Source organism: Lissotriton helveticus, chromosome 7, assembly GCF_964261635.1.
Source record: "Lissotriton helveticus chromosome 7, aLisHel1.1, whole genome shotgun sequence".
Lineage (NCBI taxonomy): Eukaryota > Metazoa > Chordata > Amphibia > Caudata > Salamandridae > Lissotriton > Lissotriton helveticus.
The window spans coordinates 1,597,882,535-1,597,906,572 of record NC_136068.1 but is presented as its reverse complement, the minus strand read 5'-3'; the positions used below and the strand labels follow the sequence as shown (position 1 = coordinate 1,597,906,572).

General features: G+C 46.4%; 1 protein-coding gene across 5 annotated transcripts in view; it reads left to right on the top strand.

The window, feature by feature from the left end:
- Positions 1 to 499: 499 nt before the first annotated feature.
- Positions 500 to 24,038, top strand: part of LOC144770568 (testicular acid phosphatase homolog) — a 206,595-nt gene continuing 183,056 nt past the window's right edge. For 2 of the 5 annotated variants that reach the window (XM_078655201.1, XM_078655200.1), the window contains exons 1-2: positions 521 to 635; positions 1,153 to 1,225. In XM_078655201.1, coding sequence (XP_078511327.1) covers positions 1,205 to 1,225 — 21 coding nt within the window. In that variant the 5' untranslated portion in view covers positions 521 to 635; positions 1,153 to 1,204. Of the gene's footprint in view, positions 636 to 1,152; positions 1,226 to 1,312; positions 1,402 to 24,038 lie in introns of all 5 variants that reach the window. The other 3 variants (XM_078655203.1, XM_078655204.1, XM_078655202.1) reach the window with 3 other exon arrangements.

Sequence of the window (24,038 nt, the reverse complement as noted above, 5' to 3'; positions counted from 1 at the left end):
CTTTCTGAATAATTATATCGTTCCACATATTATGGAAAGGGAACATTTTTAAACGGCCTTTAAACAGCGACCCTAATGAAGATCGATACATCTTGAGATGGAGGTTTTCCAAACCTATTAGACAAACCAATAACGGAAAATTAGATAATCTTAAGAAAATCCATACTTGAAAGGACTACATATTGTGTACAGAATATGGATAGATACTAGTATAAAATTACCTTTAAATATCGACCTTGTACGTTTCAAGATGGCGGCGTTCAAAACTAACACAGAGCCGATATGTGCAACTTAGAACACCTCCCAAAAAAGTAACTCCATTAGAAAATGAACCAACTTTAAATAAATAACTTACATAAGGAAACACACTTGAAATGAATATATTCCTTACACACAACTCAGAAAGGTAACAAATGTAAAATCGTCTTTTAGTAGCGATCTTACAGAGAGCGGACACTCTCCAAGATGGCGGTGTCCAAAATCAACTGACATTGGTGATATGCGCATGCGCGCAATAACCATACACACCGGGAAATAATATCGGAGGTCCGGGCACGCTACAAATAGAGCAGGATGAAACTTCCTAGAAACACAGTGGAAAGACGAGGTAGACGCGCGGATCATCCGATATTCTGGTGAGTAGGATTCGGGGCTAGGGGAAGGCTGGATGTAGAGAAAAGCCGTATAGGCTCCAGGGCAAAAAATGTTGAAACGGCAAGACGTGTAATGTCACCGTCAGGCGGTGCTTTTTTCCATGGTGTCTTTATATATCCACGGGACGTTTAAAGGAGGGAAAAGAAACAAATGTCTTTTCTTTAAATAGCTAAACAGCTCCAAAAAATCGGCCCTTTTGTCTCACTAGGATGTGTAGACCATGGGGGTCAAACAATAAGGGAGACACATCAAGGTCTTGAGTAGAGAGATGAACAGCACTAAACGGGGGGTTCACTCTGTATCACACCTACCTGATCATTATTTTGGGAACCCCAAATGGGGCGAAGAGAGACGCAAACATCACTCGCTGACCATATATTTAAATTAAGAATAGTAAAATGCCCATGTAAGCCATAATGATGGGATAGAAATGTATAACGAAACAGATGCAGAAAGGTAGATAGAATAACGGAGGACATTCTTGCTATTCCTCTACAGAACATATCCGGTTCACTGGTACGCTGAAGGAAAAACATTATACCTCGATGCCATGATCTTTAATCTACTCAAGGTAGGAGTCAGTCCATGAAAAAATGTTATTAATGCAAAAACAAGAGAGGGACATCGTAGTATCATACTTTTCACCCATTGTTTATAGAAACAATTTTAACCGATATCAAGACTAAGAATAGTGCATGAACGAAACCAAATAAGAAGATCACAAGGCACCCTCTAAAAATAAGAAAGGTAAATAAATAATGAATGTACCCAATAACATACAATGAGAGCAAAAGTATAAGGAAAGATGCAATTCTCCTTTTATCTCTTTTCCCCTATACCTCTAGCAACAAAAGACAAGAAGCATACTATCTTTGAGAGAGGAGCTAAATAGGATTTTCATTCTTGTTCTGAGAAGGGAATTATTCGACGCCCTAATCAAAAAAAAGGTAACAACAAAATCTATATACATAGGTAATGTCAGGGATCTAGAAAATCACTTATTTAAGAAAGTGTAATTTGACCCTACAGGAAGCTCTACCTGTCTCATCATTACAGGGGAGACCTATTACGAAAAGGATACACTTGTCTGGAAGTCAACACTCTTACCCTTCCCTACAATGTGAGTAAAGTGTGTGAATGAATGTAAACGGATGCATGGAGGTGTGTAATAAAATGAGTCCAACACTTAAATATAACGGAGGGACTCTTCTCTTAAATGTGAAGTGAGGCATTGTCGCAACTATGCGGATTTTCTATTTATAATATCACCAAATTATGTTAGAGAAATGTTTCCCTGAGTTATACAGGTAATGTCCTAACGGGCAATATAGATGTCCTGGGAAAAGAGGAATGGCCACATAGAGTTTTTTAGGGCCAGAATGGTTAGTATAATGGGTGCCAAGGCCAAAAATAAAGGGTATAGTAGAGAAAAGAAAGCTCCCTTCTAACTGTATCTCATTGTTTTACATACACAGAAAAGGATATGTAATATTGATGAACCCCACGAATATTGCGGTCCTGAAGAAGGTGTACACATATCAGTGAGAACACCGAAACGCGTCGACGCACAATATAATAGAACCCAGCCAGATCCCAAACAGAGAACAGATATACCTGGATTTTGGATACTGTGATCTTGACTACCATTCGCATTTTTGTGTTTCATATGTGCAAGAGGATACTGGGTCAGGTTAAAACAAGAATAGGGAACACACATTACCTATGGTTGATAGGGGTTTTTGTGTCTTTGTGTGCTATTATATATAAAAAAAAATTAAAAAATGTGTGGAACTTAACTGATTATAATTTGTATAACCTTTAGGATTATATTTCGCCTTTTTTCTCTTATCAATGTTTTGTTTATTTGCAAAATGGTATATTTACATGTTCTTGTGTATTAGAGTGGACAAAAGTGTATAACAAATTTGTTTTTTATGTATTACAGACAAAGGTCTGATTTTTAACCCTGGATACAAAGATTTTAATAAAACATAAAGACTGTAAACGTCATATTTTTGTGTTGGCTTGACATTGAATAACAACTGTGATATTTTGAATGATTGATGTGTGTGAAGTCAGTAGCTGCAGAGAAAATAGTACACAGTCCAGGGATCTTCCTTTGACTCAATGTACCCTCTGGAATACTCCATGCTATGTGTTGTAAATAATAATGGCTCAATACAACTTGCAGAGTAGTTGTCTTCTTCTGTTTATTGCAGCACAGGTAACTGAACATGTACACCACCAGCTGACCAGAGTCCAACTGACCAGACTAGAACATTAACAAGATGAGATCATAACTTACAGATCACAGTAGTATTCCATGAATGAGTCACAGAAGAAAAGCTGTAGAAAGACTACAAAAGAATGTACAATAATAGCATGCTATTTACAACACTATGTGCAGGAGGATTTCCTGTCAGCAGTTACTGTCCTACAGCAGACTGGCCTACAGGGCTGCTAGGCAGTGCCAGACGGGCTGGTATGGAGCGGTTTGTGGATCTGTTTTATGGTCGGGTGTGCCAGTTTTTACTGTTGATTTCCCTGATATTACCACAAACATTGCCTGCAGCAAACACAAAGCATGCAGTTTCCTTACTTTGCAAACACCTTTGCAGCTGTGTCTTTACAAGTTCAAACTGCCCTGATCTGCAAATGAAGGCCAATTTCTTACCTATCTGATTGGCTAATATGGGCCTCTTTGTTTCGGTATCCAGGACTATTTTCTGTCCCAGTTCGACCCAACCAGGGCCTGCTCATAAACTGCCCCATGGTCTTAAGTGGATATCTGAAGACCCACCTTGTGTAATATATTCATCAGTAGGAATCTGTGGACAGGTCTTGGAAGGATGTTAGAATGAAGAACTTTAGACAACAAATGCAATGAAACAAATGCATAATGCAAGACCACTTTCCTATACTACAGGGTGTGTGTAAAATGGGCAGATATGAACTTTCCTTTTTAATGACCCACGCACCCACCAACTTTTCCCTCTCGTTATCTATAGTCAGATCTAGAACATTCCATACACACCATGCTGGGATCTGTTCCTGGAGCCAAGGGTCCCGCAGAGAGCTTCTGTCTGAGTTCAAGGCTCCCATTTTAGTGCAGCCTGGCTATGTCGTCCTTCTATAGGCCTAGGGTTACCACCTTTACTGAAAAAAACATATAGACCATTTGTTGCTGTTTTAAGATTCTGCAAGTGGCCGGACATTTTACTTAAATAGGCCTTTATATGAAATGCCTTTGTTTACTTTAACTACAAGTCATGATTCATTAATGCAGTTCTAGAACACATTTTAAAGTCCTTTCTTTTTATAGTTGTGTTTCTACGTATGTATTGAGAAGAAGAAAGGACTTTAGGTGATCTTTCGAATTTTTCCACCAGCCAGGACATTAAATACCGGTCAAGTCGGTAAAAGAACGGTCAAGTGACAACCCTGAATAGAGCCCATTTTCTCAAACAGTGGTAGTATTGTGTTAGTGCGGGGTGAAGATATACTGTTATCAGGCACAACAATACTTTCATTTTGCAAAAGTCGCAGCCCTCTATTTTAAACGTGAAAAGGCATGGGGAGTGGAACTAGTACCTACTTGCCTTAAGGGAGACAACCGTGGACACGTAAATAGCGAACTCGCTTTTTAGTGTCCATGTGAAAGCCAGGGACGTAGCCATCAAATAGCTCAGAGATCAAGGGATTTGAATTACCAATTTTGGCCACCTTTTACTTTCTCAAAATGGAGACGGGGAGGGGGCAGTGGGAAGGGGGCATAACACTTTCTTGCATAAGGGCCCATGACACCATCTTTGAAACATGAATTTGAAAGCTTGCCTTAGTCCAAGTGGTAACCCTAATCATGGGGCAGGTGTGACGTCACAGAGGGCCCAGTGAGCCTATTGGCAGCAAATGCCTTACCGTAGTCGTGAATAGGATTCTTCCTTGAGGCAGGCGCCTACACTACCCAGGGCTAGATGGGACTCTATCCTAGTCAGTGGCATATCTCAAAATGACGCCCTTCCCCCTTGCAGAACGTAATGAGAGGCCCATAAATTTCCCATATCTCACAAATGTTCATTGAACTTGGGTGAATGGCACGTGACGTGAGGCCTTATGGCAGGTACACGCGTGCGATCCAATAATTACACGCATCCGTGGCCTTCCTTTCCTTAACACTACTCGGGTAGGCTTCCACTGCGGGTAAAAGTTATGGGTTAAAATGGCGGCATTTACTGCTTGGGCGGCCACGTGCGTCATCGAGCCGCAATGTTTTGAGAGCAATTAAACAAAGCGTTTAACTTTCACTTTCTGTAGAAAAAAACACTTTTATCCACCAACAAACAAATCACCGAGAATCTCATCACCCAAACAGATTAGGGAAATGAAGGGTTGCGCCAGACGCGCCGAGGAGGTGTTTGTGCCACGGCGGGCACACGCGCGCTCGTGCGCCGGGGCCTCCTCGTGCGGTCCGCGGCGGGCGAACACAGACACGCCTTTTGTGGCCAGTCAGCAGGACGGGCAGTGCCAGGAGGAGGGTGGGCGAGCAGGGGAGCCCACGGTATAACTATCCTGTGGCGTCTAGTCAGCGAGGAGTCCTTCCTCGCCCGTGCCACCGGCACCATGTCCCGGCGCCAGTCTCTCTTGGCCCCCTTCGCAGCTGCCATCCTCTTTCTGGCTGGTGCCCAGCTGGGGGCACAAGCACGGACCCTGCGGATGGTCACTCTGGTGAGTTGTTAGTGGGTGGGTCAGCGATTATTCGGTGATCTGTGGACTTCAGGAGAAAGGCGCCTTTTCATTTATTTTGTCTGATTTATAGAGCGCCTCGTACTGCGAAGAAGCTGCTTCTGTGCGCTAAAAATCGATAACTGTTTAATGATTTGTTCCTTAGACAATTGATCACACTTATCAAAGCGTCAATTTGAATTATGTAATGTGCAGGGATTTGCATTCAACATACTATGATATTAGAAACTACAAGTCCCAGAATGCAATATGGCTTTGTATCAAAAACAGGTCTGACTCAAGGAGTCACACATGGCCTGGGGCGCTCAGCAACCTTGAGCAGTGCCAGTGGCACCGAATGAGAGGAAAGGGGCTGCATACAGTAGACTGACCTTGTTGCATGCTGCACATGGGCCGATTTGAAATATGCGGGTTTTGATTTATAGACTTGGCAAAATGGCTGCCTGACAGACTCTCTCCAGCCTTATCGACACTAGAGAGGCACCGGCATGTTGGAAATTTCTCCCCCTTTCCCTATAGACTAGTGTGTCTTAGTGTGACTCAGATCGCTTACAACGGTCCTGATAGGTGGCATGCAGGGTTATTTAAAAGGTTGACATAATCCAGTTGTCTAAACCCTTCAGACATTTTAATTGATTACTTTTAGCTGGTAACATATGATAAAGAGATCGCAGGAATGTGTGTTTTCTAATCCTTGTAGACATTTGGACTTCCCAGACAAACAAGAATGTCTGTGTTCGGTCTTTACATTTAGCTGAGGGGTCGTCCTTACACCTCAAGTTGGCCTGTGTGAGTCAATTGTGAGCCTCATATTGGCATTAGCAGGTCAATAACTAAAATGAGAAAATCAAAACTATGGGCCTTACGCAGAGTTCAGCAGATGAGTTACTCTGTCCAAATGTGGTGAATATCTCTTCAGCCATATTACAAGTGCCATAAGTGTATAATGCACGTGTAATACGAGGAGTAGCCCACCTGCCAAACTCTACAGAAGGCCCAATGTATCTCACACTTCAAAGTGCTATTGGCTAAAAAGCTGTGACTGGCTGACAGTGTCACCTGTGGATGGTGCTATGTGGCAGCACTCAGCCACTAGTCAAGTACAGGGCAGCCAGATACTATACAGCCTTGACCAAACCACAAGAAATTAAAAACGTTTTCTCTGAGATGGGGTTAGACGATGGAGGTGCAAAGCTAACCAAGTGTGGTTTAATGGACTGAGCGCTGAAACTTTTCCGACACTCACCCCCAGTCTCAGATCTGGGTTGAATCCATCATCGCTCTTTGGCTCACTTAACTGCATGCGCGCTAGCGGTTTTCCCGCTGCGATTTAAAAAAACCCGCGTTACGTGACGAAATCAGCTCGTCATCCGCGTAGCGCAGGTTACGCCCATGACGAGCTGAGCTCGTCATCAGCCCCGAAGGGGTTAACCACCCCAGTGTGACTGGGGGTAAGTGTCTGAAAAGTTTAATCGCTCCCCCCATTATCTGTGTTTGCTTTGTTTGCCCTAAATTGGCAGGGTGTATCCAGACATGGGTCCCTTGCTAACTTTGCCACTGTATTTAAGCTAGCCTGGCTGATGAGGGGTGTTACCCCGAAACCGGTCCCAGGATGCTTGTTTATGGTCCTGGAAAACCTGGCTTGGCAGTTCGGGCTGGACTGTTCCCATGAAGATCAGGGTCAAGACTGATTTGCATATGACTGGGTCTGAATTGAGGTGTCGACGTGAGCTAAAGAACAATGATAGATTCAACCCAGAATTGTGACTGGGGGTGAGTGTCTGGAAAGTTTAAGCGATCTGTCCATCATCTCCTTGTGTTTGCTTTGCTGTCCCTAAGATGGCAGGGTATGCCCAGATGTGGGTTTCTTGCTCACTTTGCCACTGGTTTCAAGTTAGCCCAGTTGATGAGGAGTGTTACCCGAAACCGGTCACAGGATGCTTGTTTCCGGTTCAGGGAAGACCTGGCTTGGCAGTTTGGGCTGGACTGTTCCCATGAGGAACAGGTCAAGACTGATTTGCATATGGCTGGGTCTGAACTAGGGTGGAGAAGTGAGCTAAAGAACGATGATGGATTCAACCGAGATCTGTGGCTGGGGGTGAGTGTGAAAAAACTTTCAGCTCTCCGTCCATCATCTCCTTGTGTTTCTTTGTTCGCCAAAAGTTGGCAAGGTATGCCCAGACGTGGTTCCCTGGCTCACTTTGCCACTGGATTCAAGCTAGCCTGGCTGATGAGATGTGTTACCCCGAAATTGGTCCCATGATTCTTCTTTCAAGTCCCAGGACAACGTGGCATGGCAGTTCGGGCTGGCCTGTTTCCATGAGGAACATGGTCAAGACGTATTTGCATGTGGCTTGGTCTGAACTTGGGTGGCGAAGTGAGCTAAAGAACGATGATGGATTAAATCCAGATCTGTGACTGGGGGTGAGTGTTTGAAATGTTTCAGTGCTCGGTCCATCATCTCCTTGTGTTTGCTTTGTTCGCCCTAAGTTGGCAGGGTATGCCCAGACGTGGGTCCCTTCTCACTTTGCCACTGGATTCAAGCTAGCCTGGCTGATAAGGGGTGCTACCCCGAAACCGGTCCCAGGATGCTTGTTTCCAGTCCAGGGAAGACCTGGCTTGGAAGTTCAGGCTGGACTGTTCCCACGAGTAACAGGGTCAGACTGATTTGCATATGGCTGGGTCTGAACTGGGGTGATGAAGTGAGCCAAAGAATGAAGATGGATTCAACTAAGATCTGTGTTTGGGGGTGAGTGTCTGAAAAGTTTCGTTGCTCCGTCCATCATCTCCTTGTGTTTGCTTTGTTCGCCCTAATTTGACAAAGTATGCCCAGATGTGGGTCCCTTGCTCACTTTGCCACTGGATTCAAGCTAGCCTTGCTGATGAGGGGTGCTACCCAGAAATCGGTCCCAGGATGCTTGTTTCCGGTCCAGGGAAGACCTGGATTGGAAGTTTGGGCTGGACTGTTCACATGAGGAACAGGGTCAAGATTGATTTGCATATGGCTGATACTGAACTGGGGAGGTGAAGTGAGCTAAAGAATGATGATGGATTCAACCCAGATTTGTGACTGGGGGTGAGTGTCTGAAAAGTTTCAGCATTCTGTCCATCATCTCCTTGTGTTTGCTGTGTTCTCCCTAAGTTGTCAGGGTATGCCCAGACATGGGTCCTTTGCTCCCTGTGCCACTGGATTCAGGCTAGCCCGGCTGATAAGGGGTGTTACCCCGAAACAGGTCCCAGGATGCTTGTTTCCGTTCCAGGGATGACCTGTCTTGGCAGTTCGGGCTGGATTGTTCCCATGAGGAACAGGGTCAAGACTGAGTTGCATATGGCTGGAGGTGAACTGGGGTGGTGAAGTGAGTTAAAGAATGATGAAGGATTCAACACAGATCTATGACTGGGGTTGCGTGTCTGAAAAGTTTCAGCGCTCCATCCATCATCTCCTTGTGTTTGCAGTGATTAAAAACTGACTGTCGAACGTGTCCCTATGGGACCCTCTATTGTTGTACTTTTGCAGGTAAATACTGATCGATTTCTTAGGCACAACATCTGAACAATGACTGTAAAAACCATTAAGATAATCCATATTGGTGAGGTAGCTCTTTGTGTATGTTTCAGAAGTGCGTCTTTAATTTACTCTCTAGGTGTTTTTGTTTTTTCCAGGTTGCTGTTTTTTGTAGTTTTTTCATGCAACATATTGATCTTGTATTGTGCGAACGGTGAACTGGTTCGTCTGCAGGTGTCTATTCGAGCCAGGTTGTGGGAGGATGTTTATAACGGGCCATGACTGAGAGCTCTGGAACTGAGGCTGAAGGCACTGCAAGGTCCCCACAGTGACCGGCAGTGGTTCATAAAGGCTTAGATATATGTAAAGAAATGGTTCTAGGAGTGTAGAAATGCGAGAGAGTAAGAGTGTGCACAAGTGTAAGAAATGCAAAGGGGTTCGAGTTCTGGCTGTATGTTGGTGTTACATATGCGCCGAGAGGTTACCATAAGTAATGTGCTTCAAAGGACAATGGTGTACTCATTGCACTGTCATGCAACATGGTCCAGGATGCTGAGCCCAGCGCGTGGCTGAGCATCTGCAGGGCTAAACTGCTCCTCCATCATTTCTGAAGATGCGGTCATCTGGAGCGGTGCTCCATGACCTGCAATGACCCTCGGTTGGTCAGAGCGTGAGCAGGACTGCAGAGTTCTGCACTGGACGAAAGTGGCGACACTTGGGCTCATTCCTCATATGCTTAGTCAACCGCATGTAGGAGAGGAGAGAGGGGTTATAAATTGTCCTTTCCAAGATGGTGTTCAGTCCAGATATTGGTTCCTGAGGTTCCCAATCATATATAAAGTAAGCATTAGCAAGGGAAAGGTGCATCGCTAAGCATCGGTTCCTTTTTTGTCATGTTAATTGCCCACTGCCTGCTGTTTCTGTCCCTGATTTTTGCTCCAGGCAGCATGAATTCCTTTTGGTTCTTGTACTGCATGTCTTCACTTTGCATTGTTTGATGTCAGGGGGAGCGGTTCATACCCTGCTTATCTACTTCCGCATCACCTTTATTTTTAATCAAGATTGCTAACGAGGTTTTTTTGCCCTCTGTGGCATTTTCTTCCTCACTGGGGACAACTTAAGGAGAAACTAAACACTTTCCCAGGCACCATTAGGCACATGGTGGCACCAGGGCTCCTAGGATGAGCAGCCCTTTCTGCGGGCAATCGAGAAGGAGACTTGACAACACCTTCACAGCATCCATTCCATGACAATGGGCGCGCGAGGGACTAGTTTACACAAATGCTAAGCCTGGGAGGAATCTGGGACTGAAGGGATATGAGCAGGTGAGCGAGGGCTAGATGAACACAGAAGAGGGGGTATTAGATGTAAACAAACAAGAGGTTAAGGCAAAATGAATGAATCAATGTTTGGTGATTACAGGTTAGAGGGGACTGTGCTATGCGCCCACCGCATATTAGAGGGATTTCGGTGTATGCACATGAATGGAAACGATTTGCACTTGGGTCTACCTGTTGGTGGTGCCCATACGTGAGATGGAAACTAGATACCAACAGATGCAAGGGGTAGGATAACCCAAACATCTCACGTTGCCCTATTTCAAACTAAGTAGGGGCATGGTGCAGACATGTGAGAGATGGCCAGGTGCACAGTGACCAGGGCTGTTCAGTACACATGCGAGGGGGGCAGATTAACCCAGGTAAGAAGAGCTAGTTGAGAACAGATAAGAAAGGAATAGTTCACACAGCTGAGATTAGGATACTTGTACACAGTTGAGTTTTCATAGTGATGACTGGGACTAGGCTGCAGTCCAGGGCTTGGGCTAGCAAGCAGGATTAATCGACAAGTGTCTGTGTTCATGCAGCAAATACTGTTATGTTGTCCACTATGTTTTTTTTATTCATTTACATTTTTTCTATTTTTGTTTTTTAGGAGAATGTTTTCTTTTAAATTATATTAATTTATAATTATTGTATTTGTTTAATTATTTATTATTCTTATATATGTGTGTTAAACATTTTGTTTGTGGTCAACAAAATGTGTATACTTTGAAATTGTAAAGGTTATGATAATTTGTATATATATATGTGTGTATGTGTGTATAGACACACACATATATGTTTTTCTATTATTCTATGATATACATATGCATGTAAAAGCGACTAACACCCAGTTTATTAGTCCTCCGTTTACTAACATCAAAAGGATGGAAGGCAAGAGTTGGATTTGCCAAGTTTCAAATTGTGCCCTCCAAATGAAACGGACAAAAGCAAGCTGAGGCACATAGTAGTGTTCAAGTAGGTGTGCACCTGGTGAGCTGCGTTTGCCTACGTACGTAAGCCTCCCTGTGTACCTGTCTCGATCGTGTATGTGTGCACACAGTCCCATGTCACCTGTGTGCATCTAGCTCCTTCATTCCCCTGTAGGTGCTACAACAGATTTCCTTCACTTACATGGAAACACCCCCATGTAGTCTGTGTAAGCTTATGGTCTTTTTTCATGGCACCCATCTGCCACCTGGCGGTTTGCGCCAAGCCCTACGTGGGCAGAAACATAACCTCTCCGTTTACCTGAAATATGCTCATCTCACCGGTTTATAAACAGCCCCCATCACTTTCCAAATCGATGCATCTTTTTATGCGCGTGCACCGATTTGTCTCAAGCCCATAGAACGACCTCTACCTCCCTAGGATCTTAGTATGCTTTTATGGGCATCCCCGCGTCTAGTAAACCGGTTGTTCCATCATGGCGAGCCAGTCTAAGCACCAGCCACCATTCTGCTATGGCGTGGGCTGGGGGGCATCTACACCACTTTTAAGCCATTATATCACATTTCCACCACTCTTAAGACAATTGACCACAACTGCAACACTCTTTAGCCACTAAGACCACACCTTTTCAACTCCTATGCCATTCTCCAACACTGCCTTTGTTCGCTCATCTCGATTGAGTTAGTGGAATCGAAAGAGAAGTCTTCACAATGGTAAAAAAATGAGGTAAGTGGGAAAGTTGGTAGTCTAGACTAAAATTCTGCATATTTAACTTTAGCTTTCGTTTAACCTCTCTGGTAGTAGAAAAGACAGTTTTATAGTGAAAGGGTTATCTAAACCGGTTTTGTTCCAGAATTAGAACGCTTGTTTTTTACGAGATCGAAGCACAAAACGAGAGAATTATCTTAAAGCTGTCTCCCCGAGTACCCCCACAGGAGACTCCCACCATCAGACAGTGGGGACAGTGGTGGAGTTTTGAAGCAGAGGTAAATACTGGCTTTTATTGAAGTTGGCAGGTAATTACCCACCATCCTTTGCTCAGAGGGCACCGTGCCCGACAGGTCAGCCTCTCAGCGCTACCCTGCTCAGCCAGATGACCCATTCTCATACTGGCAGCTTCTTCTCTAGATTCTGTTGATGTTGGTGAACACCTAGGCGTTGGGATTGCTGCAGGATCTCCATACTGCCTGGCCCAGGATTTTGGATACCTGGGCAGCAGTGGGGAGCCAGGGCTCCAGAACCCCCCACCCAGTGGGAGCTGTGGTCGCGCACTCGAAGTTTTAGCTCAAGGACATTGATGCGCATGTTGGTACCAGATATAGTGAGACACAGGGCGTCACTAACACTAATTATCGCTATCCAGTTGATTACTATTAAAAAAATACACCGGAAAAATTCCTAAAATGAGCCAGTAGAGCGAGACCTTGAGGTCTGTGGCTATACCGGTTTAAAGGCTATACATAAAATCGGCCTCTGAAAGTAAGGTTAGGATTTGAGAAGTCAGATGACAGGCAAAGAAGGTTTTTCATTTAACCAAAGGGTTAAGGCCTCCACAAAGCCTGAGAAAGGGCTCGGAATTTAGACCCTTTCACGTATGTTCCTGGATCCTAGGCTCCGGCTGTGTCAGCCCTATTTTCACCGTCCCTGTGTTGCCCCAAAGACTCTTATTACCCTGTGTGCTCCAAAGACTCTTACTGCAACCGCTGTCAGCACCACGGACAGCGCCAGCCCCCTCCATGGTGCTGAACGTGCCGTAACTTAACAATGGCCCCTGACGTCTACAGAAGCCCTAACCAGCCAACATGTGTGACGATATTAGACAGTGTGCCAAGAACGAGCGACCTTAACTGATGCTCGGCTGTCAAAGCTCCTGGCACCCCATGCATAGGGATAGGGGACACTGGACTGTTTTTGTTTCAACTGGGTGTAATTCTGGCACCCCTGGGGCGCTTAGGGTTCACGGCATCTCACAGGCAGCCAAGTAGGCCCATATCGTTTTCTGATTGCCGTACAGATGTTTCAGCCCCCTACCCACTAACTCTGTTACCTCGTGCTCAAGGTTTATGGCCCTTTGGAAGCTGATCATTTGGTTTCACTGTTTGTGATCCATTTGCTCTGCCATCTGATCATCTCTCCTGCCTGCAACCTTTCGGATGGGGAAATGGAACATTGCTGTGTGATGTCAGTCAACCAATCAGCACTAGTTGTCCTTGCGCGATCACAACAAAGGTACTGGATATTAGCACCAGCCAACAAAGGTTACAGATGGAGGCAATCAGTGGTGCCATCTCATCACAAAGGAAGTGGTCATCGGCCCTCTGGCTTAAATCTAGCCTAGAGGCAAGGTCATAGCAAGGGTACACAACGGCAACGGACAAGAGGTACTTTAAGAATGTTTATTCCACTAAGACTTAGTGTTTAAGTAATGATATAGCATAGCACCCACTAAGAACTATGCTGCCTACACCTCAGTCTCCATTTGAGCTCAGCAACTGGTGGAACCTCAGCTCATGTGTGTTCCACTCACGTCATCACGCACACCACAGCACATGGATGTCATCACAGCAGGGCAGCACTGACAAACAAATGCAACAGAACATACCACGCTTCTCAGTTGAGAATGGAGCCTTATGCAAATGAGAGAAAGTTTAAAATATATCTCTTTTTGCAGCTTTATATAGTGCGAACTCGAACCGGGGGCATTGGAGCGCTTTGCATGAGTATCAGTTAAAACACATGAACTCATTATTTTTTGGTATACACAATGAGATTAAGTGATTTACCTAGAATCACAGGATGTTGAGCCAACGCCGAGACTCGAACCCTGTTCCCAAATCCAAAGTTGTTAGGTCTGCCCATTACGCCACACCCTCTCTCAGTTTTCCATTCAGGTTTGTCAGAGCAAGGTTGCCTGTGTTACACTGCCGCTTTCCCATCCACTTCAACTCTCGCATAATCAGGGCACAAGTCCTAAAAAAAGAAGTGGGGGACCCTGACGTCACGACAGGAAGTGACTTAACGAAAGGTGTCTTGCACCATAAGACTCATTGCCTCCCCTCGCCCACCCCTTAGATGCGATTGCATCAGAAAAGCCAGCACATGAGCAGCATTCTGAATTAGCTCCGATCTCGCCCCAGAGAGGCCAAAGAGTGAATGTGTGGCTCCATTTGCTCCAGTTATCGAGATCCCGGTAAAATAAGTGGGGGGACGCCGTCCACCCGCGTGGTACCCCGACTCGCGCCCTGGGCATAATGTTGTTTACCCACACAACAACCTCTCCTGCAACCCTTCCTTTTGACACTTTCCTTCACAGACATCCTGCTCAGACACTCTCCACCCCGTCCAGGGTCGGATTGGGAAGGTGGGCAGTTGGGCGGTAGGGCATTGGGCGATGGGCCAGGGACTTAAGGTCATCTGTGGGCCGATTTTAGGGCCTCTGTAAATCCTTCCATGTGGCCTACTCCCAGTGGCGGCTCCTCTGCTAAGGAGGAGGAGTGTCGTCCCACTGCTATTGCAGCAGTGCAAAAAATACAAATAAAATGATAATAACTGGACAGTATTATAATTTTATTTTTCTATGCAGGAGTCAGGCGGGCTGGGCTCTGTGACGCCAGAGCAGGGGAGGAGTGGTTTACACTCCTCTAAGTGCACATGATTGTTTGGCCAGCGCTCTAGACCAGCCAAACTGTTAAGCACTTGGCATGTTCTCCATGGGCTGTGTTGCACAGCCCCGTGAAGAACATGCCCAGGCTCCCAGGCACTACCTGAGTGTCCAAACAGGATGCTGAGACCAATCACAACGTTGCTCCTGCAGCATTATGATTGGCTTGTAGAGTCCGGAAGCCTGGGTGCTTCCAGGAGACCGAGGACTGAGAAGAGGCGTGCGGCGGCGTGAGAGGCGTGCAGCGGCGCGGCGGAAAAGGTAAGCCAATTTTTTTTAATCCATTCCCTCCCCTGGCCTGGCCACCGACCCCTTTCCGAGGCAGCTGCCACTGCCTATTCCCAAACAATTATAAACAGAGATCTTTTCGTAGGTTGGAAATATTAGCGCAGTTTTCCTGCACCTTTCCGATATTTATTAGGGGCCATCCATAATTTTTGACAGCCTTCTCATAAATCTTCTTTACATTTGTATGACCCTTCCGGGGTCAAAAATTGTTTGTGACAGATCATCATAAATCACTATGATGCCCCAAATCTGAAAGACTATTAATCACTTTCTGCATCATTGCCTTGCCCCCACCTGTCAATAATAAGTCAATTTGCCATAAATCAATCAAACATTTTGTGAGGAACTACAGTCTTCGCGCTGGTGTTTCTCCTTTCGTGCGGGGGCTGGGGGGTACTCCTTTTAACCCTTGTAGGCTTAACTTGGTACCTTGAATGGTTCATTGCAGCCTACCCTCCCGCAGACCTGGAATGCGAGCGCCGTGTTTTGTGTACCCCCTCCACTGACTGTCCTACCCGGCCGTAAGGCATCCTAAGGTAAGTAGTCCTCCCACCCCTCCGTTTTGGGTGCCCGGCCACCCACTGAATGTGGGGGTCCTGTAATGTTGCGCTCTAGTTGATGCACGCTACGTCACGGCGTAGCGCGCGTGGCTGGCATTTTAGGCGCTAGTGCGCATGTGCGGAGTGCGATTTAGCGATCGGAGCGGCAGCATCGCCCGACGCTCTCCAGAATAGAGAATTAAATAAATAGAACCTATAAATAATACCCCAAGTGTCCCGTGTGGTTATTGGAGCAAATATACCCACATTACAGTGGCGACGAGGCCGGGATCTCCCCACAGGAGTGATTACCACCCACACATGGAGGAGAGGAAGCCTGACCAGCCAGAGGAGGCGAGGAAAAGCAGACGGACGGCCAGGGAGACGCCGAGTAAGGTCAGGCAAACACACAAAGGAGCAAAAGGGGTCGGGAGAGCGTGGCAGAGGCGTAGAAATAGGGAAACATCAACACGAGGGCACTGAAGCACCCACACCAGAGGACAAGAGGGCCAAGAGGGAAGACTGACGCAAAGCAGGCCCAGAGCAGCTAGAAGAAGAGCGTGGAAGCCACCACCAGAGGGTACACACATAGGACCACGTGCCCACGCCCACAGAGGCCCTGGCTGAACCGGTGAGGGGTAGAGAAGGGGGCGCAGAGGGACCCCAAGCTAACCAAGGTCGAGGAGAAGGAGCGACTGCGCCAGGCAGTCCGAGGAGCCAAGGGGAGGAACCAGAAAGACGCGCGGAGATGAGTGCGCAAGCGTCTTCCCTCACAACACCGATCCCGTTCCTACCCAGGCCAGGAGAGCCTCAAATGAAGTGGGAGGACTGGAGAGAGTACTTCATGAATTATCTGGAAGCCTTGGAAGATAAGAACGGTGAGGCATTCCCCAGCGGAAGTAGAAAGAGGCTACTTTTACACAACCTAGGCCCTGAAGGGATACAGGTGTTTCAAAATTTTGTGCCCACTCCCCGACCAAATGCAGATGATGACGTATTCAGGCATGCCATAGAAGATCTGAATAATCACTATCGTCCTGCAGTATGCACGCCTATAGACCGATATAATTTCCAGCAGAGGAAGCAAGAAGTGGGTGAAACGATAGATGACTATGTTGCGGCGCTGAAGATGCTGGCGATTACCTGCAAGTTCGGAGCGCTGCATGATGAGTTCATAAATGATCAGATCGTAATGCACACCACCAACAAATCGGTCCAAGACAAACTGTGGGTGAACGGCGACGCCACGCTCAAGGAGGTGATTGCCATGGTAAAAAAGGCTGAAATGTCGAAACGATGCGCAGATGTAGCCAAAAGAGAACCTATTCAGAGACCCATGATAAACAAGGTAGATGACGAGGAACCGTCAGGAAGAAGCAAAGCTACCCCGTGGGAAAACAGAGGTCCTAACAAATGGACAGAAAAGCCAGGGCAGGCAAAGAGGCCGGACAAGGACGGTACGTCCGTATGCTATAGGTGTGGAAGCCAGTCCCACGCAGCCCATGACAAAAGGTGCCCCGCGTTCAGGGCGAAATGCATGTTCTGTGGCATAGTGGGCCACTATGAGAAGGTATGCCGCCGCAAGATGAAAAGGGCCACGGTGAAGTATGCGGCGCAGGACCAGCAAGACGAAGAAGAAGACCGGGATGAAGAGAAAAACGTACTGTGTGTGGACGGCCAAGTACTAGGCATTGACTGCAGACGTTCCCGCAAACCCCAGTGTGACATGGCGATAGGGGGAGTGGAAATCACCATTGTGGTAGACTCTGGGTCACCGTACACCATTGTCCAAAAATCGGTGTGGAAAGAGAAATTCAGTCCCAGCCTGGGCCCGCGGCTGGAACCACCCTACATTAGACCGGTCACGTACACAGGGGAACCTATCCCGATGGTGGGGTTCCGCGTCCTTACATTTGAATTCAAGGGACGCAGTGCGCAGTGCAAACTGTATGTGGCAGAGAAAGGACCGTCTGTCCTAGGGTGGATGGACAAAGGGGACCTAGGGATACAACTAGACCCAGGAGGTGACATACAGGTACTGATGACCACCCCGGAGTAAAGACCTGACGTATAGAGGTTGAAGAGGGAATACCTGAAAGTTTTTGGTGGAAAGGTCGGAAGGTTAGAGAAATTCACCCACAAAATAGCACTTAAGGAGAACGCTGTCCCAGTATCGCACAAGGTGAGGAACATACCACTTGCGGTGAGAGAGATGGTACAGCAGGAATTACGCAGACTAGAGGAGAACGGAATCATTGAGCCCATGGACAGCTCGGAATGGCTGGCACCACTGGTGGTAGCAATGAAGCCAAATGGCAAGGTGCGCTTATGTGTCGACCTTCGAGAACTAAACAAATGCATTATAGTAGAGAAATTCCCGCTGCCCTGTATAGAAGAAATGCTGGTGAAAACAAAGGGAGTAAGATGGTTTTCCACCATTGATCTGTCGTCTGCCTATCACCAGGTAGCGCTACATCCTGCGAACCGGAAACTGACGTCATTCATAACATCCTTCGGATGTTACCAGTTCCGCCGCATGCCATTTGGCCTCGCCTCCGCAGCAGCGGTCTTCTAGAAACTGATGCACTGCCTGTTCCAAGACATAGAGGGAATACAATACTTCCAAGATGACATCCTGGTGATGGGGAAGGAGCTAAAAGATCATGACAAGAAGCTAGAGAGGGTTCTTCGAATCCTGGAGATCAATGGGCTAACCGCAGAATGGGAGAAATGCCGGTTTGGGATGACATCCGTCACCTACTTGGGGCACGAGATTGGAGAACATGGTATAACACCCAAACGCACAAATGTGAAAGCCATCTGTGATGCTCTAGCTACCTCCAGCAAAGAAGAAGTAAGATCCTTCCTAGGAATGGCGGAGTACTACAGTAAATTTGTGCAACACTTTGCCACCAAGACGTACCACCTGAGGCAACTCATAAGAGACAAAACTACGTTCGCATGGACAGAGGAGACGCAGAAAGAATTTGACGTCTTGAAGAACGACATAAGCCAAGCAACCCCACTACAAGGATACGACCCCCAAGGGCCATCGGTATTGATGACTGATGCCAGGGAGAAAGGACTAGGAGCAGTCCTTATGCAGGAAAAGGCAGATGGGACAATGGAGACCCTCAGCTTTGCATCACGGTCCCTTTCGGCCACTGAACAAAAGTTTAGTGTAATTGAGAAAGAGATGCTGGCAGTGGTGTGGGCCATGGGGAAGTTCCGTCAATTCTTGTGGGGCACGAGGTTCCAACTCAAGACGGACCATAAGCCCTTGGTCAAGGTTTTGACCTCAAGCGGACATGCTAGCGCGACACCACGAATAGCCAAAATGACCCTGAAGCTTCTAGACTACCGATATGATGTGGAACACATACCTGGAAACAAGAACAAGATAGCTGATTATCTCAGTAGAGCGTCGGCCATGGAAGAAGCTCAGAGGGAAACCGGAGAGAGCGAGGAGATGGTGGCCTTGATGGAACGAGTAATAAGCAGACAAGAGTGGAGGGAAGCGTACGAGGCAGATCAAGACATAGCAGAAGTCAAGGAGTGCATAGTGCATGGTTGGCCAGAAAAGAGACAACTGAGAACGGAACTCAGGAAGTTTTATGAAGTTCGAGAAGACTTGTCGGTAGGGGACAATGGCATGTTTGTGTATAGAGAAGACCGAGTAGTTCCACCGATGGGACTGGTACCACGTCTGCTGGCGTTGTTGCATGAAGGTCACCTGGGAATTGTGAAGACTAAAGTGAGGACGAAACAGATGTATTGGTGGCCAGGAGTGGACCTCCAGATAGAAAGGCATGTGAGAGATTGCGACCAGTGCCAAAGAGCAGACAAGATCCTGAAACCGTTGAGACCAGCACTGGGGAAGTTTGATAACCCAAGCAACCCATGGGAAGAGGTATCAGTAGACATCCTGGGACCTGTATTGGACCACCAAGGCGTTCCCAAATACCTGTGCGTTCTAGTGGATAGATATTCGAAGTGGCCAGAAGTACACATCCAGGAGGAAATGGACACCGATACGGTACTCAGATTTCTCACGTCGGCCTTCCTGAGAGAAAGCATTCCCAGATCCATTCTCAGTGACAATGGGCCTCAGTTCACCTCGGACAAGTGGGTCAAGTTTGCTGAGAGGAATGGCATCAAGATCAAGCATACCTCGATCTATCACCCTGCCAGTAATGGCCAAGTAGAGAGATTTAAGAGATTTAATAGGGTGATAATGGGCACCATTCAAGCGGCCATCGCGATGGGCAAGGATTGGGAAAAGGAAATCCAAAACATGTTATGGGCCTATCGGATCACCCCCACGAGTACTGGGTACAGCCCTTTCATGATTCTGAGAGGACGACAACCTTTCACTAAAGACAATGTAGTGTGGAAGGAGAAGACAATAACCAGCAGGTGGTCTCCGGCGGTAGTGCAGCACAACCTGGAGAATGCCCAAAGAATCTATACGGAACAGTACAATCGCAGGAGAAACACAAAAGAGCCTGCCTTGGAGAGAGGGGAGTGGGTGAAGTCAAGCTGGCTGTACTAAAAAGGAAAGGAGACAGTAAATACACCCCACCCCTGCAAGTAAAAGAGGTATACGACAGAGCTGCACTGCTCAGCGATGAGAATGTATGGTCCCAGGACCGCATGTAAAAGTGCAATAAAATCCTACTATGGACCAATGAAGAAAAGGAGAACACACGGCAAGAGTATGAAGCAAGGGAAGTTGAGGAAAAACATCCAGAAGAAGTAGAGATCCCAAGATCAAGCGAGAACCATGAAGAAAGCATAAGCGATGATGGCCTGGAAGCAGTGGAACAGCCGGGAGAGGAGAGTGCGAACCGGGGAAGAGAAGGAACAGGCACCCTGGAAGATCGTGTGGTGAGCCCTGCGGAGAACACCTGGCGGGGAGAACCATCCACCCCGGTGAGGCACACCCGGGCAGGTCGAGTAGTGGTGAGGCCCTCCCGGTACCGAGACTATGAACTTGGGAGTACTTGAAGAATCCCCTAAAGACCCAGACTGTAAGTTTTTCTTTGTTATAAAAAAGGGGAGATATGTAATGTTGCGCTCTAGTTGATGCGCGCTACATCACGGCGTAGCGCGCGTAGCTGCCATTTTAGGCGCTAGTGCGCATGTGCGGAGTGTAATTTAGCGATCGTAGCGGCAGCATCGCCCGCGCTCTCCAGAATAGAGGATTAAATAACCTATACATAATACCCCAATATCCCGTGTGCTTATTGGAGAAAATATACCCACATTACATGTCCCAGCTGTAGTAGCTCCCTTTAAACCTGGAGAACCCCCAGAGGGTTGTATTTCAAAAGTATACCAGGCCTCCCATTGTCTGCTGGTTTTTCACGCCCTTTCTCCTCCGTTTGGCACTTTTGCACTCCCAGTCCCTCCTCCTGGCAAAGGGGGCTTGGGGTGCCATTTCCTGAGCCCGTTGTTTTATTCAGGCCCTTTTCCTCCCAGGCACATTCTTCTCCCGGGCCTTGGCGGGGTTTTTGCTCCGACCCTCTCGCCCACTCCAGGTGTGGGCCTTCACCCTAAACCGGCCCACACAGACCTACTGTCTTTCCCGGTCCCCGACAGACCAATGTAATGTGTCGCCAGTCTCATGGGCTCTCCCCTGCTGCCATGCTGTCAAACTGAAGCTAGGAGCCAGGTGTTGTTCTGGCCTATAGGACATTCTCACCTCGACCCCCTGCCTTGTGTGACCGGCCCAGCCCTGAAGCAGTGTCAACAGCCCTTCTGGGGCATCACTTTGAGGCAATGCCCGCGTGCTGATCTACTGCAATGTAGCTGGTGCTTGTGGCAATTGCTTCAATGCCTTTGGACTGAGTTCATGCTATATAAAACTACACAAAAAAATACTATCCATATGGGAATATGGGCTACTTTTTGGTAGTGCCGGGACATAATTGTGATCCCGATCCGAGCATGTTCCCATTCACCCCTACCCTGAATTGCATCAGTCAGGCTTCACTTTTCCGACTCCACCTCCTCACGTGTACCGTCCATTGCAAACATGCTGCATTTGCAAACCTTCCTCTCACGGACACATCTTTCTCCCAGGCGTTCCTCTGACACTCCTTCCTGTCTATCATAAACCCTATGGTCTCACAAATACCTCTTACAAGCTCCATCACACAGATTAATTATTTGCAAACGTAAATGTCTTATACAGCCCCTCTCACATAATGTGAAGATACCATCTATTATTCAACCCCCCCCAAGCACCCCAAAAAGGTGTCTGATGGACACCAGTCTGATTGGCGCACTCTCTCTCTGACATCCAGCCAAGCAAAATCCTCACCCACGCCTACAAATCCTTCAACAACGTCGGACCCAAATACCTAAACGAGTGATTATCCTGCGTACCCAAGAGGAACCTCCACTCTGCCGACCTTGCCCTGGCGGAGGTCCCCCGCATCTACAGAAACAGAACTGGTGGGAGAGCTTTCTCCTACATCACCAGGAAACCCACGGTGTCAGCGCGCTTTACAAGTTCCCCTTACAATACATCGCAGCGAGAACCTGGAACGAGCTCCCGATGTACATCAGACGCTTCCCTACCCTGCACACGTTCAGAAGAGACCTCAAGACCTGGCTCTTCGACTGACCTGGAGCCACTGCCTCCCCCTCCCCACCCCCCAGCACCTTGAGACCCTCACGGGTGAGTAGCGCGCTATACAAACCACTGATTGATTGACTGATTGAAGCAAGCAGCTTTCTCTCTCAGACGCTCAGCTGCTCCTATCTGACACTCCCTCTTCCCTGTCTGTTCCAAAGGAATCTCAAAAACAGCAGGTGGAGAGTAGCAATGATCTGAAAAGCAGGGAATGTCAAATGGCAAATGCATCTATAATGACTTAATAACCTCAACACATCTTGGCTTTTTAAATAAAGCAACAAATTAAAATGGGACAAATAATCTTGTAATAATGAAGTTCAAGTGTCAATTGAATGCACTTTGATTAGAGAATACTTTTTTCATCTTAGTTAATACTGCTGCTTTAATGTCCGACGTTTACCAGCCAGTCAGTGACACTTAATCTCTCTGACCATTGTTTTATCACCATTGTATTGTAATCACATTTATAAAACGCCTACTACCTCTGACAAGATATTGGAGCAATTTACAGCAAAGGGCACTCTGCTCCGGAACCCAAGGTTAGTGGTTAATCCAGTAGTTATTAGTTATTTTGATTAGTTTTGTGCTTTGAAGGATATCGCTGCTTGCATTTACTCCTGTTTTTTGTGGTAGTTCACATTAAAAGGAGTTAGGTGTGATCATTAATTGGGGCTATGTGAGTTCTTGCAAATGATTGGTGGGATGAATAGATAAACTAGAGGAGATTAGAGATTAGAGCTGTATTACAAGTGCAGTAGGCTATAATGCACTAGTAATATGGGGAATGGGACATCCAACATGTTTGTGACAGAGTATCCCATCTGCCAGCCTCTGAATAAGGTCCTTAGTATTGTTAGATTGAAGGGATATGGAAGAAGAGGTTGTGATCTATTAAATGAGGTGTGGGTGATTGCAGAAATGTGGAAAAAGAGAATAAGGCGGACAGTCATGTGACTTAGTGGAGTCTTTGTTAAGACAGCGGGGGCAGGCAGAGAATAGACATAAGGAGCTGGTCAATCAAATCAAAACAAGCTTTATTCGGAATATAACAATATATCCATAAAAGCATTCTACAAAAAGGAAAAGAAAAAAGAGCAGCAATAGATTCATCACAGAATTTCAATAATCATACAATTAAAATGCTCAAAACTAGATTTCTCATAAAAGCAATAATCCTAATTGGGTCAATTTAAAGACACGTTTTCCACATGTTTAAAAATTACAGTGTGCTAATCAAACTTGGATGTCATCACATGGATTATGAAATAATATGCATACAATTACTCAATTTCATCATTTAAAATTTCTAGATGTAAAAGTTACTTTCTTCGCTTAATGGCCAACTGAATAAAAACAATAACCGTGTTACATATTGAAAGATTTTCTAAATTACAGATCTGATAAAAAGTGCTCTTATAAGAATACCGTCTGTTAGCGATAAAAAGAGGCCGCAAAATTAATTTCCTAATATCCCTATAAAAGTTGCAAAACAATAAAAAGTGCAGAGTGCTTTGGGGGGATTTGCCATCACACGGCCCTTAGGTAATTTTGCACTCCTCTTACCCATCTTAAGGAATGCTATCTGATAGTGGAGCTTACTCAACCTTAATTTTGATAGATACAAACTATGTTGAGTTTTCCTAATAAATGTAAGATATGGTTGGATGTCCCGGGAGAATGGCCCTTCACAATAGGATTTGACACATGGTTTTAAACTCATTACGGCTTCTCTCGT